This window comes from Cheilinus undulatus, linkage group 5, assembly GCF_018320785.1.
Source record: "Cheilinus undulatus linkage group 5, ASM1832078v1, whole genome shotgun sequence".
Classification (NCBI taxonomy): domain Eukaryota; kingdom Metazoa; phylum Chordata; class Actinopteri; order Labriformes; family Labridae; genus Cheilinus; species Cheilinus undulatus.
Window position 1 is genome coordinate 17975191 of NC_054869.1, and position 15649 is coordinate 17990839.

The 15649-nt window shown below is 39.8% G+C and overlaps 1 protein-coding gene across 1 annotated transcript in view; it reads left to right on the forward strand.

The window, feature by feature from the left end:
• The window catches only part of adgrv1 (adhesion G protein-coupled receptor V1), a 141870-nt gene that overhangs the window by 49841 nt on the left and 76380 nt on the right, over nucleotides 1-15649 (forward strand). Inside the window, exons 67-86 of the mRNA XM_041787698.1 lie at nucleotides 4-152; nucleotides 270-468; nucleotides 1775-1994; nucleotides 2106-2345; nucleotides 2487-2636; nucleotides 2770-2990; nucleotides 3077-3356; nucleotides 3458-3601; nucleotides 4232-4403; nucleotides 5003-5144; nucleotides 5443-6015; nucleotides 6125-6381; nucleotides 6868-6985; nucleotides 7802-7973; nucleotides 8115-8357; nucleotides 12112-12519; nucleotides 13266-13438; nucleotides 13591-13837; nucleotides 14680-14819; nucleotides 15445-15605. Of these exons, the coding sequence (XP_041643632.1) occupies nucleotides 4-152; nucleotides 270-468; nucleotides 1775-1994; nucleotides 2106-2345; nucleotides 2487-2636; nucleotides 2770-2990; nucleotides 3077-3356; nucleotides 3458-3601; nucleotides 4232-4403; nucleotides 5003-5144; nucleotides 5443-6015; nucleotides 6125-6381; nucleotides 6868-6985; nucleotides 7802-7973; nucleotides 8115-8357; nucleotides 12112-12519; nucleotides 13266-13438; nucleotides 13591-13837; nucleotides 14680-14819; nucleotides 15445-15605 (4409 nt within the window). The remainder of the gene's footprint in view (nucleotides 1-3; nucleotides 153-269; nucleotides 469-1774; nucleotides 1995-2105; nucleotides 2346-2486; nucleotides 2637-2769; nucleotides 2991-3076; nucleotides 3357-3457; nucleotides 3602-4231; nucleotides 4404-5002; nucleotides 5145-5442; nucleotides 6016-6124; nucleotides 6382-6867; nucleotides 6986-7801; nucleotides 7974-8114; nucleotides 8358-12111; nucleotides 12520-13265; nucleotides 13439-13590; nucleotides 13838-14679; nucleotides 14820-15444; nucleotides 15606-15649) is intronic.

Sequence of the window (15649 nt, forward strand, 5' to 3'; positions counted from 1 at the left end):
CAGTGCTGTAGACTACACAGTAGAGGAGTCAGGCCTTCAGCAGGACCAGCCCCCAGCGGTAGGCAACATTTCCTCTGTCACTGTGGTCATACTGAAGAATGACAACATTGAGGGTGTCCTTGAATTTAGGCAGGACTACGTCAACATTACAGGTAAAAGTCAAAACAAAGAAAATCTGATCCTGTTTGAAGTTTTCTTTTCTGTAAAGTCTCATTTTTGTTGGGGTTTTTTTTATAAAATCCTCTTTTCTTTTACTTTAATCCCTTCAGTTGAGGAGGATGTTGGTACCCTGTTGATCCCAGTGGTGAGGAGAATGGGCACATATGGACTGGTTTCAGCTCAGTTCACTTCAAGAGGCCTTAGTGCAACCCCTGACCTTGACTTCATCCTGGTTAATGGATCAGTGACATTTATGCATGAACAAAATACCAGCTACATCAACGTCACTATAATAGATGACATGGACAGGTAAGAGGAGAATCTTCAAGTAAACCTTAAGTGTACATACCCTAAAAGTATTGTTTAGTATATTAAGCAAACACACGAAGACTTCCTATGACATCTTGAGATGGAGATTGAAACTCAGTTACCTAAAGACCCGATTCTGTATCATTTTATAAAACTGATGGTGTAGAAATATATTTCAGGGGAACATGAGCTCAAAGCACAATGGCATTGTGGACCAAATTAAATTAAAGACAAGCGCTGCCCACCTTCTTGACCTCCTTCTCAATACTACTTCCTGTTTTGAATTGAGGACTGCGTTCAATATAAATGGCACATTATAAGGCATATTTCTTTTACGGAAAACTGATTTTTTTTTTTTTTTTTTAATTCATACATTTTCATTCACACTGGAAGCAGTCCATGTGCACTGAACTCAACACTAGAGTGCATGGCCACTTCCAACACAGCCAAGAAGTGCCCTTTCAGTGCATTTCTCCCTTATTATATGAAATTGATGAATGAAAACAAAACGACGGCTTTCTGTTTAGTACATACACTTTATTAGGTGTGTTTTTTATTGAACAGAGTGCTTAATTTACATAAGAAGTAAGTCCCCTGGTGGTTGAATTTTACATACTGTGTGTTTTACTTTTGACTAGAAGAAAAAAAGACTCCAGCTGCATCGGGAGTAGCATACAACCATATCACTGGTTTCAAATGCTACATGACAATTTTCTTCCTCATCTGCTCAGACCAGTGCTGAAAACTGTTCTCAAACTTTTAACTAGTCCCATTAGATAAAAATATTTATCCAATGTGAAAATGTATGGTGGTACCAGCAAAATAACAGTTAATTAGCAGACCTAACAAGCTAAAAGACAGCAATATATGATACATTCAGGGTTTACGCAGTACAGTTAGGTAAATGTAGATGTGTCACATCGAGAAAATAAAAATGTAGTCTTTGATGAGAATTTTTAACATGCATAGTTGTGAAGATGAAGAATGAGCTTGTATTTCATGGATTTAAAATAGATGGAATAGATTGAGTTATAACTTTTTGACTTTTTAACTCAAGCTCTTCTCAGGTCATATCACCTCTGTTGTAAATGTATTGTCATTTTGTATTTCCACCAACTACTAGAAAAGTATAAATAATAGTATCAATAAGGACTCGGATCAATAGGAAGTATCAATGAGGGTTTCAGTATCAATGAAAATTAACGCTTCCATGCCCTAATACTAGCTACAACAATATATCTTATCTTTAGTATAATATTTTGCTATCATAACCACTCATATTTGATACTCTTGTTCTGTCCATCAGTGAGCATGCAGAGATATTTGAGGTCCTGCTGGTTGGAGCGACAGGTGGAGCAGTTCTTGGCTCTCAACATATTGCCATGGTAACCATCGCCAAGAGTGACTCTCCAAGTGGCTTTGTCCGTTTTCTCAATGAGAGCCTGATCACTGTGGTCAACCCTAACTCCACCCTCAAACTCAGTCTTGTCTTGGAGAGAGCAGGAGGCCTAGTGGGCAATGCAACGGTACAAGAAACAAAATGATATCCATTACAAGTTTGCCTAAACAGTTGCTGGTCAGAATTTACTCTCAGAAATTTCTCATGATGAAGAAAGTATTTGCAAATATTCTAACAGGTTGCTTGGATCATCCGTGGCCCAAACAGCAGAGATATCCTTCCTCCATTTAATACAGACTTCAGAGAGCCTGTGAACGGGTCCTTCTTCTTCAGGGACGGAGAGGAAGGGACACACTGCATAGACCTGAGAATTCTCCCTCATGGAGAAGTGGAGGTGGAGGAGACATTTGTCATAGAGCTCAGTGTTCAGTCTGGAGAGATGGATGTTGATCCTCAGGCTGGTTCCATAACACTCAAGGTATTTCAAGTCCACATTATTTATTGTATCTTACTGCATAATTTTATGTCCAAACACATTTGCTAAGAAAATGTCATATGGTGTAAGCCTCGGCAGCTTTTTTATTTACCTTTATCTCTACACATATTTCTCATCCTTCAGATAGAGAAGTTTGGAGATCCAAATGGTATAGTCCAGTTTACTGTGGATGCTCTTCAGGAGCACATTTACAATGAATCCACAGAGGAAGAGGGTCCTTTGAACATTTCACTTTTGGTCACACGCAGGGAGGGCATAACAGGCAACATCACGGTAGGACAGTATCATGCACATACTTCTATTATCAATAAAATCCAGTATTACATCAGAAAACCCATCTTTATGAGGCTTGTTAGAATGTAAACTTCTCTCAATTAACTATTTTCTGTTTTCTCTCACATCTCAGGTTTATTGGCAGATACAGAGTGACTCAGATATGACAGGGGACTTCTTAGCCTTATCTGGCTCAGCTATGATATTTGAGGGCCAAAGAGATGCTGAAATAATCCTCAGCCTGATGCCAGACACAGTGCCAGAGCTGGAGGAGCTCTACACAGTCCAGCTCACAGCTGTGGAGGGTGGTGCTACTCTGGATGCAAATCCAAACCTCATCAGAACAAAAATCAGGTATATAGAGTCAGACTGTGTATTATATAATTATGTTCAGGTTAGACATTGAAAAATAAAATGAGTTTTCCTTCTCTGGCCCTTAGGGTACTTGCTAATGATGACCCCCATGGTGTATTTTCACTGAATCCTGAGCAACAGTCCATAATGGTGGTTGGATTAGGGTCTGAAGTCACAAGAACTCTGATTATGAATGTGACACGGCATGCTGGGCTCTTTGGCAATGCTAGTGTGGGATTTAGGATCAGAGTAGATATAGAGGAAGCGATGGACATGGAGGAGATACTGGGAGGACAAGCTGAAGGACGACTTTTTATGAGAGAAGGACAGACATTCAGTACTCTCACAGTACCCATCAGCAGCAAAGTATGGATGAGCAGTGACTGTGGTCAGAAAAATAACTACTTGTACATATTTTTTACACTCCTGTGTAACATATGTTTGTCGTCTTGCTTTTCTCTCTGTAGGTATTTTTGTCAGTGGGTGAGAGCTTCACAGCAGAGCTGACTGATGTAAAACTAGTGAGTCCGGCCCTCGGTGCTCTGCCTCGCCTCCTTCAAGAGGCCAGTGTTGCTATGGTGACTGTGCCTGAAGAGGCTGCCAGTTCTGAGGCAAGTTATGGATGTGGTTTTTGTTTGTTTATTTTGTGAATATATGCTCTGCAGGGCACCAGGGATGCAAGACTTGTAATCCATCAGTGGTCCTTGGACAGGTCTTATTGCTTGAAGACTCTTCCTAAATATCAATGTTTTCTTGGTGACTCTCACAGAGCTTTGTATTTCTATGATTAATAAGATAAGATAAGATATTCTTTTATTAGTCCCACAAGGGGAAATTCCAATGTACAACAGCAAAAAGTATCTTAGACAAGGCAGGGTGTTACTGATGAGAAACAATGATTTAAGTTTATGAATCTGATACATCTCTTTCTGTTTGGGGAGATAAAGTGACTAAATTCCTAAATGACCCATGATGACAGACTAGAGCTAATGCATTTAGTTTCAAGGCTGACAGTAGAATTTGCATTAGAGACTTTGTTGTCACTCTTCATTTGTTACAAACAATTGAGTTTAGAATATACAAAAGGGCATAAATCAATCTTATCATAATTTAGCGCTTTCAAGTACAACAGATATGAAAGAAGAAATAAATTTTGCAGTTTTTCTGCATTATATGTAATGATAACGAATGCCACCTGATAATAGTAGAATAAACTATCTTCTCTTAAATGTGCTGTGCAGGTTGGCTTTGCCTCCTTAGCTCTGCAGGTGACAAGTGTAGAAACAGGGACGTGTGAAGCAAGAGTGACACGAACAGGGCTGTTTGGGGACATAAGTGTGCAGTGGAACACCGGATACCCTTCAGGTCAGGCTCAACCTGGGTTCAGGCTGGGAGTGATCAGCCCAAGTTCAGGTAAGACACACGAAGAGAATGATGTCTGAAGCATGATGTCTATAATCCTGAACACTTTGAATTGAGTGTTTAAATCCATTTTATGTGAAGTATTTTTTCATCAATAAATAAATACCATAGCATCTCTATTTACCATGTTTGTTAAATGCCTTTTTGTTGGACAAACTGTGAATTCTCTTTAGTTGTTTATGGATGGCTATGAACATATTTGAACGCTCGTCTCTAACTTGATAATCTCACCTTAAAGACATTGGTACCTGTGCCTCCAAGTGCCTTTTTTATTATACCTGTGTTTTCTGTACAACAAAATCTTGCAATACTGTGTCCAGGTAGGTAAAATACTCCAACACTGACTAATGAAAAGCTTGAGAATTATGATGTTGAATAGAAGTATGAAAACAAAGCTTTATTTTCACTGCATTGTTGTGCAACACAACCATACAATTAACTTACGATGGGACCACTGCTTCATTTTAAATTGTTTTAGTGATTTAATGCTTATTGAAAATTTAAAATCAAAACCATCAATGGAGCAGATAAAGCAGTGTGATTTCAAAAGAGCAGCAGTAGTACATCCTTTCTCCTTTGTATATTTGCAGGCTCACTGACCCTGGCCCATGGAGAAAGGAGTAAGGTCATATCACTGACAGCTGTTGCGGATGCATCTGAGGCAGCTTACTACGCTATCCACCTCACAGGTGCAACATCAAGCAGTGCTGCAGCTAGCGCTGCCAGACTCAGGTAGTGTTGTGATCCAAGGTTATAGGAGAGTTTGTAAATGTTAACTTGGAAATTTGCGACCTTTAACAGAGGGGGAAAGTGGATTATTAAGAAAAAAAATGTCTTCCTTTATATCATCTGTCAACAAATGATACAAAATCAATTTCAATATTTTTAATATTGTATGCATATTAATTAGAAATTTTTATAAAAAATATGCCAAAACAGTAAAACTAGAGAGATAAATACTAACTTGAATGCCAGTCATTTATATATTTCAATCAAAACATCTAACTCTGATATCTACCTTTCTGTGCAGGTCAGGATTTACAGTGGCAGAAGTAGAGCCACTGGGAATCTACCAGTTTGCCCCTGATTCCCGCCAGCTGGTCATTGAAGAGGACATCCAGATGATCACACTTTATGTCCAGAGACTCTACGGCTCTCGTAGCAACAGCACCCGTCTCTCCTATACAACAGTAGCCGGCAGTGCGCAGCCTGGAGAGGACTTTATTGCAGTGCCAGACGGCCGTTTAGTCTTTGACTCACCTCGCCAAACCAATGCCTCCTTCCGCCTTTCAATACTCGATGACTCCCTGTCAGAAGCTGATGAGTACTTTCATGTTAACCTCACTGATGTTAAAGCACTTACTCCAGACCCAGCCTGGGCGGATACTCCTCCGCGTCTCAACCCACAGCAAAGTGTGGCGACTGTCTCCATCCTGGCAAGTGATGTGACAGGGGGGCTGCTGAGTATTGGACCTGGACTGGTGCAGGTACCAGAGGACAGGGACAAGGAGACGCAGGAGGAAAGGAGGGTGGTTCTCAGAATCCGCAGGTCTGATGATGTGGCTGGGGCGGTGAGGGTTCGGGTCCAGGCATATGGAGGTGTGCTTGTTTCCTGCACTGCTTTATTGCTGCAGTACTCTATATTGTAATTCATTGTGTGGTTTCAGTTTTGATGTTAATCATACTGGGGTGCTCTTTCATCCAGATGGAAGTACCACACCTCCTCCCTTCACGCTGGAACCAGTTGGGGCTCTGGCCAAGGAGGAACAGGACTTCCGCCTTGAGTCCACCGTTGTGTCCCTACAGCCTGGTCAGACTGAGGCAGAGGTTATTCTGCTCATCCTGGATGATTCTGAGCCTGAGGGACAGGAAGTGTTCTTCATTTACCTCAGTGATCCAGAAGGAGGAGCACAAATCACTGATAGTCCACACCTGGGTTTTGGAGCCTTTACCAAGATCACCATCCTTGGTAAAGTATTGTCATTTATAGATTAAAGATTAAGCATTAATAAAACAAATATTAAGAACTCTTGCATTTCTCCTTAAGGTAAAGAATAAAGTATATCTTTATTAAAAAGCGATAGTGCACATTTATGCAGTGTTTTGTAATCTGGTCTCTACCGTGTTCTGTTTAGAACTCTGGAAAAACCTCAGTGTGTCTTTCAGGTTTTATCAGATGTCCTTGCAGACCTGTGTTTCACATCTTAATAACCAATGATCAAATTCACTCATCATCTCCGTTTTTATTTAAGTCATTTGATACACATTAAGATAAACAAGTGTCCAGCTGCTATCCTTGGCCTTGGTTCTTACATAATCTCTGCTCTGTGGGCAGATAATTTAATTATTGTGCTTGTGATTGATAACAATAAAAAGCAGATTATAAGACTATGAGGTTATAAGGAAATGATTTAGTTAACTTTTTTTCTCTTTATTATTTCCTCAAACTTTCCAGGAAGTGACTTCCACAATGGTATTATAGGTTTCGGCCTCAGCTCTCTGATAGGTCAAGTTCTGGATGAGGATTCTGAGAACAGAACTGCTCTGCTCTATCTGCAAAGACAAGAAAACAGGTAATGAAAGACCCTTTTAAAGACCAGCTAAGACGAGATGAATTTTGCCAGGTATTGGGTCAACTGCACTGTTTCAGCTTATCGTCAGACCTCAGGCCTGTTTGTTGCTAGGAACGACCAATGGTCTTGTAGTGTGACATAATCAACGGTGTGTCCAAGTAGCCCCACAACCACAATTCGATGAGACTAGCATGTAAAAATTTTACTTGCACCCTCACCTAGTCTGACACCTTATCCTCCTTATTTTCTGTCATCATTTACTAGAGTAACATTCTACGAGTCCCCACTTTACTTTCTCTGGGGATATATGTGTACATACACTGATTTTCTTTATATTTTATCGTATTTATGCTTAAGTTCTAATTGAAGGAGAGCTAGTCCTTTTGTCCTCCTGTTGATACAGCCATAATTATTATCTGTAATCCAATCCACATTGTTTCTTGTTTGTTGTTTTCCTCTTTAAAGAGAAAAAGGCCATTGCAATCAGATAGAGCAGTGATATTGTAGCCATAATTGGCGTTCTTTGACCTGCCTCCCCGACGACCTGTGAACTTGCATACATTCGCAGAGACAGTGGGGATGTCAGCATTTGATGAGCAGCCGAGACCACACTTGTAGCACTGCCAGGCTAGCGGCCAAGATGGGATAAATGTTTCGTTGTGCAGTCTGACATGGTGCTTTCGTGAATGACCAAAAAATTGCACATTCTGAGCCAGCTTTCATATGAACATTAAAATGACTCATTAAGAATGAATCAATTTTTACTGCTTCAAAGATGTGTACATTTATTAAGTGGCTCTTTCTCTCTCTCTTCAGAGCCTTTGAGGATTTACAAGTCTTCTGGAGGGCAACGTTCAGCAAGGAAACTCTAAATCTTGTCAGCCATGGTGTCAACCTATCCAGAGAGCTGGTGCAGACCTCGGGAACAGCACTGTGTAGGAGAGGAGAGATCATCTGTGCTCTCACTGTGGAGGTCCAAAATGATGAGGTATGAGAGAGGTGGAGCAGCAATGAAAGCAGCACTTCTCCATATTGTCATGTAGCTGCTGCTCACCATTAGAGGAAAGATGATAAATTTGATACATAATAAATGCATTACTTATGATATTAACTTATCTGTGTTTCATAGGAGCCAGAAGAGCAGTCATGGTTCTTGGTAGAGATTTATCAAGTGGGTGCAGGAGCATCCATTAATGAGACAGCCCGTTTTGCCAACATCACCTTAGCAGAAAGTGATGATCCACGTGGGGTTGTGTATTTTGCTGTGGGCCACAGATCGCCTATCGCCACCCCCATGACCACGAGGCTTAGTCTCCAAGTCTACAGACGAGCAAGCACAGCCTCGGTCATGTCTGTACAATATCGCACACTGGTAAGTGACAAACAGACCTATTTTTTAAAAGGCTCATAGGACTGAAACAACTGGCCGCTCATGTAAAAAATGTTTGGCACAAGGACACACAAACATGCTAGTCTAATGCCTGCAATAAATGTGTAATAATTTTAATTTGTTTAACACAACTATTCGAGTTATTCATTGTTACTCTTTCATTCAGCTCTGCCCTGGAGGTGTCATTCTTTGTAGTGCAAAATGAAATTTACCGTCCAGGCCAATACGATTTTAACCATTTACTAGGTAAAATTGATTTTTCCTCAATCGTTGAATGTTTGTTGGTGTTTGTTTGTCTCTTCTGACCTCATTTTCCTAACCTGATTTAGAGTGGATTTGGCTCTAATGGTACACTGATCTCATTTGCTGTTTTATAAGCCACTTAGAAAAGTTAATTTCTTGATTATGTCATGCTCTGTGGTCTACAGCAGAGCACCAAAATTTGGAAGATGACTTTGGGAGTTTTTTAATTTCATTATATAATCCTGATATAATTTGCAATGGTGAAGGGAAGTCCTGGTAGATCAACTGGTGGAGGCTGCAGCTCACTTGCTGAGTCAGAGTCCTCCAGGTTTTCAACCAGAGATGATTTAAAATTTGAGAAACTTAAACTTTTACACTGATTTATTACTCTGCATTGCGTGTAGCTATTTCTCTTTTTCTTATCTTGGACCTTTAAATACACCTCCACTCTTTATCCAATGTTTTGTGTTTATCAATATAAGAACAATGGTCATATTTGCTTCTCTTCTCACCTCTTTAATACCACTGTCCTTCCATGCAAAGCATCACAGTGAGAGATGTCTTGCCTACATGCAGTTGAGGGGCATTATGTATTGCATTCTTGTTTTTGATAGCAAAGATCAAAGTCAGAGAGAGTCCAGTGCTCTCAACAAAAATCAAAAACCTCATGTCCAGGTCATTTCTTTCATCTCTTAGAACAAAAGCCTGCTGTGGGACAGGAGGTTTGATGCATAGTAAAAACCTTGTCCTCGTTTTACTTTCATATCACGGTCACCTCCACTCAGCTACCGTTGTTTCTGCTTCAGTACTCACTATATAGACACTTTTTACAACACAGGAATGTGCCTCTTAAAACCTTTTTGTAAAGTTTTTGGGTTCCAGTAGTCATTTTTATTTTGAAGTTTAAGTATTTTTGGGTAACAGTTTACTGTTTCACCATTATGCTTGAGTTACAAGACAATTTAACCTGACTTGAGTGCAGCATTTGGCACTCTGGGTCACATCATCCTGATTCAGCATATTGAGTCTTGGGTTGGAGTTAAAGGGTGTGCTCTAAACTGAACTCTGCTCCTATCAGTCCTATCAAACATTTTCAGTTGTTGTTGGAAACTCAACATCATCAGTATCTTGTTTCAATTACGGTGTTCCTCAAGGGTCAATCCTAGACCCACTACAGTTTTCCATTTACATGCTTCCCTTGGGTCAGATCATTAGTATTCACCATGTACAATACAACTGCTATGCCAATGATACGCATATATATGTCCAATTACATTCCAATGATCAGATCTCATATTTAATCTCTTATCTCTTATCTCACCCCTTATCTCTTTAGTTTTTTATTTTATTATTATTATTTTATTTAACCAGGAAAACCTCATTGAGATAAAAAAAAATCTCATTTACAAGAGTGTCCTGGACAAGAAGGGCAGCAGCACAATGAATGGAGTTACAGACATGAAATATAACAGTTAAAAACACAGGTCAAACAAACTGCAAATCACAGAGCACAAAGTCATCGGTCAAAGCATCTACAACTTGAAGCATCATCCTCCAATGCCTTCAATCTACTTTTAAAAAGATTTAAAGAGACCAGCTCCCCTAGACATAGAGTCTCCTACAGTAGATTCCAGGCTGCAGGAGCCACATACCTGAAACTCCTTTTACCCATTTCAAGACAGACTTTGGAAACAGAGAGCAAAACTAAGTGTTGTGACTGAGTCACAGAGCAAAGACTGTAACTTCCAGAACTTTTCACATGAATAAGATCACAATCACAATATTGTGGAAGCAGATTTAGTAAAGCCTTATAAATAAAGACATGTCAATGGTTTAGCCTGCACTTTGATAAAGAAGGCCAACCAACTCGATCATACAGGGTACAATGATGAGTTAAGGACTTAAGATTTGTTATAAACCTCAGTGCCCCATGGTACACAGTATCCAAAAATTTAAGGCATTGAGAAGATGCATGCATGTACAGAACATCACTATAATCAATTAAAGGCATAAAAGTGGCAGAAACAAGCCTTTTCTTTGCAGTAAATGAAAAACAAGACCTATTTCTAAAATAAAATCCAAGCCGCAATTTTAACTTCTTCAAAAGTTGCTCAATATGAAGCTTAAAAGTCAAAGAATCATCAATCAAGAAACCAAGATATTTATAAGAAGGCACAACCTCAATCCCATCACCCTGAGACGAGTTATATTATATCTCATCTCATCTATTATCTCATGTCTCATCTCATATTCTCCCATCTTATATTAGTTCATCCTTGCCTCATTGCATTGGCTCCCAGTAAATTTCCATATTGATTTTAAAATCTTACTGCCAATTTTTAGAACTCTGCATGACCAGCCCCCTTGATATATTGCTGATTTCACCCTTTATGAGCCAAGGCACCCTCAGATCATCTGACCAGGGATTACTGTTTGAAGCCATGGGCTTTTGCAATCTGAGCTCAAAAACTCCCCTCTGAATTATGGTTTGCAAACTCTGTTTCCACTTTCAAATATCTTATCAAAACAATCTTTTTCAGAAAGGCTATTACTCCTGCTTAGATTCTTTTGATTTTAATGCATTGTTGGTTGTAATTTTCTTCTCTGTGAGATGTCTTTTCTTTGTATATTATATATATTTTATTATGCTGTGTACTGTAGGCTATTTCTAAAGCACTTTGTAACTTTGTTAAGGAAATTGCTTTATAACAGGGCGTCACTGGGGTTAAAAAAGTATTAAAAGTTGATAAATCAATTCAGTGAAACTTATAGCTTTTAAAAGTATTATAAAGTCTTATATTCAAGACAGAGGCATTACTTCTGTAACTGGAAAGTTTACAAAGACCTTTCTTATATTCTGTATTATCTTATAAATCTTGTACACTTTGAGAATTCACAGCACACCCAGAGTTATGGAGATAAATTATTAAAATTAATGTAACTCAACTTTATTGAGTTGTAACTTATGATCTGCAATAGTAATGATCATGGACACATCAATGCATCAAAACCTGAATTAAAGAATTTTTTAAGTATGCTGAAATGGGCAATAATACCTTGTGATTTTTCTCTAACCCTAAATGTATGCTGTTGCAGTGTTAACTGCAGTGCAAAACTTGGGAACTTTGAGATTGTGGTGTAGCCCGAGGTCATTTTAGTTTAAAAAAAAAAAAAAAAAATCAGAAGTTCCGTCATCAGCTACTTCATCTTACCAAACTGAGGTCTTTTTCCTCATTTTCTAATACATAAATGCTCCAAGAAACCATACTTAAATGAGATATACTACCTGCATTATTTTTGCTATGTTGTCACATTTTTCTCCAACAAGCAGCACAAGACTCATATGTAACTGTTTTCTGAGTGTAACAGGTTAGAAATCGAAGATGCGATAGGTTCTTAAAATGTATGAAGAGGGTCTTGAATAAGGTCTTAAAAAGTATTTAATTCAATGTCAAGACAAAGACAGAACATTTTTCACAATTTTTTTCTCTAGGAGCTGCCCGGAGATCATGTTGTGGGTCCCTCGGTAATCCGCCCTGCTAAAGCCGGGATGGACTTTCCTAAACAGGAGGGTACGCTAACCTTTAAAGTTGGTCATCCTAACACATCTTTGGACATCTTCCTCACACCTGAATCGGCCTCATCATTGCCCCCACCGAAGCGCTTCCAAGTTGAGATTTACAACGCCACAGGGGGAGCCCGTGTGCACCCTGAGTTTGGACTGGTTAATGTCACTCTGGTGTCAAACACAGAAAGTGAAGCTGTGTGGGTCCTACTGGACCAATTACATCAGCCTCTAAGCCCAAACGTTTTAAACGAGGCGCTGCGGGGACTGATCAATCAGGCCACTGCACATCTTAGTGGTGAGCAGATGACCGCTGTTCTTGAAGCCATGGAGAAGGTAAGAGAAACAACTAAACATCTCTTGTTCACTTTTTCTCTACAGGATGTCAACAGCATTTTCAATATAATAGTCTTTTTCCTAAAATTTGCATTTTCATATTGGGATATTTACTCAGTTTTGATTTTATTGTATTATAAATCAGATACAGAGAAAAAAACTTGCTTCAGTATGGTTATATTTTTCACTGTAAGCCAGTATAGTAATCTGTGTCAGATTGATCTGTGCTTAAGGGCAAACATCACCCCCACTTTCCTGCTCCGACAGATCTTAGGACTAGCTTGTCATCTGAAAAGAACTCAGCTGTGATCACTGCACTGCTCTGATGCTAAAGTCTACATATTTCTCAGCAGGGAGACAAGCACAGACACCACTGTAATTTAATATGAAGGAGGAAGGAAGAGAGAGTGCAGACAGCAGAAAAGAGTTAAAGCGCATGAAGATACAGAGAGGAACAATGTGCAACTGAGGGAAGAGAAGGAAACTGTGTAGAGAGAGAGGAATTCATTCTATATATAATGGAATATAGAAGTTGCATAACCCTGAGACTGAACTCAAAGAAAACAAAGAAGACAGAGCCAGAAGATTTGAGAAAAATAAATACAGATTTGAAATACAGAACAAACATTATATCAGAGAGATAAACTCGCAAATAATACTGACGTATTCTGTGTCTTATTGCAATGTTCTCAGATAACAAATACAGCACTTTCTGTCTCCTTTTCTTTCCATTTCCTCTGAGCCAGGTACTTGCAGAAGCAGAGAGGATTCCTTTACACCAAAGTAGTCGCAATTTGACCTATGACCTGCTGTGTGCCTTGGCCAATCCCAGCAGAGCCGACACTCGAGGCCTAAGCCATTTAGCTGACGTGGCTGAGCGATTCGCCTTCTCCCTCCTCACCAACAGCCACTGTGAGATGTGAGTGCCCCTTCTCTAAAAGGCTGAAAAGTGGGAAGGAAATGTCCCTCTTTGCTATGTTGTAATTTGCATGTTACACGTGATGATCCGCATTTTTTTTTATAAATGCTAATAATTTGCTTTCTGAATATTTTACTGTTTTGTTTTTTTAGAAGGGGCACCATCATGGAAACATGCCCCTATATGACCATCTCCGCCTTTCAGTGGTACCCCACACAGATCAATGGACACAAATTCAGGGGACGTAATGCAGACTTCTTCCAGCTTCCTGATCGCCTTCTGGCAGTACCAGCTGTGCCGACTGCTGAATGTGCCAACCTCAGCCGGATTCAGCTGACAGAGTTTAGAACTGAACACTGGTTTCTCACCAGTGATGCAACCACTGCTCTCAGTGGGAAGGTACAGTAATGGACAATGGAATAGTTTAGGGGCGGAGCCAGAAGTGTTTGCTAGCCAGGGCTTTGCCCAAATTTAGGAAGGCCTAGGGGTATGCTTCCCCAGTTTATTGCTCTTGCTATCCCCGTCTTGCTCATCAGGAAGTTATATGCCCCGTTTCCAAGCAGTCTCTAATACAAATTTAGATTTGAAAAACCAACAAAACTGTACATAGTCAGGCAAAAATGATGAATTTCCATCTTTCAAAAGCGTCCTTTACAGCAAACATAATTTATTTCAGATGCAGTAGTTCTCAAAGTGTGCCCATCATTCTATAACCGTAATACACTGTATTGAATATCAATAATTTTCACTTCTTCTGCCTAAAAAACAGCTGGGGCTGTCTGATATTTTTTTTATTAATATAACATAGGTAGGATGTGAATTAAGTAAAAAACCTTACAATTGGCACAATGCAGTTTTGAAAGGGTCATAAAAAGCAAATTATGTGACTATGGAATTAGATATATGTTCAAAAATACAGAAAATGTTCATATTTAATACAATGTTAATATTCTATTTTTCATATTGCAGTAAACAGTCTTCCAAGTAAAATTAGAAAGTTAGATTCATACAGCTTGCCCACAGTGATTTTGTCTCAATATGACCCCAGGGTTGACACTGTCTTATGCTGTCATTACCTTGTACATTTTTGCAAATACAAATAATACCTTGTACATTGTGAAAATACAACTTCAGTTGAGCCATCAGCAGCTGATGTGGTTAGTTCAAAACAGAAGGTGGCAGTATTACTCCAACATTCAGTGCAGACAGCTGAGCTCTCCTCTCCCCTTCTGTTTATCAAGGTATTCTCAGCCAGCCTCCAGGACAGAGGGTCAAGACCCCTTGAAGATGGCATTGAAGTGGTGTATCGTATCCACACCCCAGGACCCCAAGTTAAACCGGGCCGCTCACTGTGCCTTCTCTGGAACCAGACCACAGCGAGGTAATCCACCCCATGGTCATTCAGATGCATGCACAGCTGCTCCAAATGAACTTAAACAGCAAGTTTCTATTCTCCTTAGCGGTCACCTCTGTCTGTCATCTTCACCCTAATCAAGTGAGCGCTGCCAGTTTAATAAGCAAAAGGCAAGAGTCCAAGTTCAGCTTCTCTCTAAGGCCTCATGGGTGTAATCACGTCTTTCTGTTTCTCATGTGCACACTGAGTCCACTCCACTCTGAATTCTCCCACTCGGCATCGGTTTGTTAAGGACATTCCCGGGGTGTGGAATGAGACTTGGCAGGAACATAATGTTACAAGTTAAGAATTGGCAGGTTCAGCCGGAACAGCTACTTGGGCGATGTCCTCCTGTTAACAAAATGGATTGGGGAACTGATATAGAGAGAGAGAGCAAGAGGTGGGGAGAGAAGCCAGAGTCAGGGAGAGGTCAGTGTAGGAATGACTTTGTCACTGTGAGTGGAAGGTCAAAGTGATAACTGATAGGGGGTATTTTTACTTTTAATAAAGACTGAGCCAAGCTGAAATGTGTTTTGCCACACAGCTATTTTGAATAAAACCATAAAATAAAACAAAATCACTCAAACATGATGTTGTTTCTTCTCTTCTCTAGCTGGTCATCAGATGGTCGATATTGCAGGGTTGTGAAAGAGAGTGGGAATTATGTGGAGTGTGCTTGCTCCCACTTGTCTATCTACACGGCCTACGCAGAGTTTGCCACTCTTGCCTCCTACAATGAGGCCTTCTATGCATCTGGATTTATCTGCATCTCAGGTACATAAAAAATTCTCTCCCTATGTCTTCTCTGTTTTTTGTCC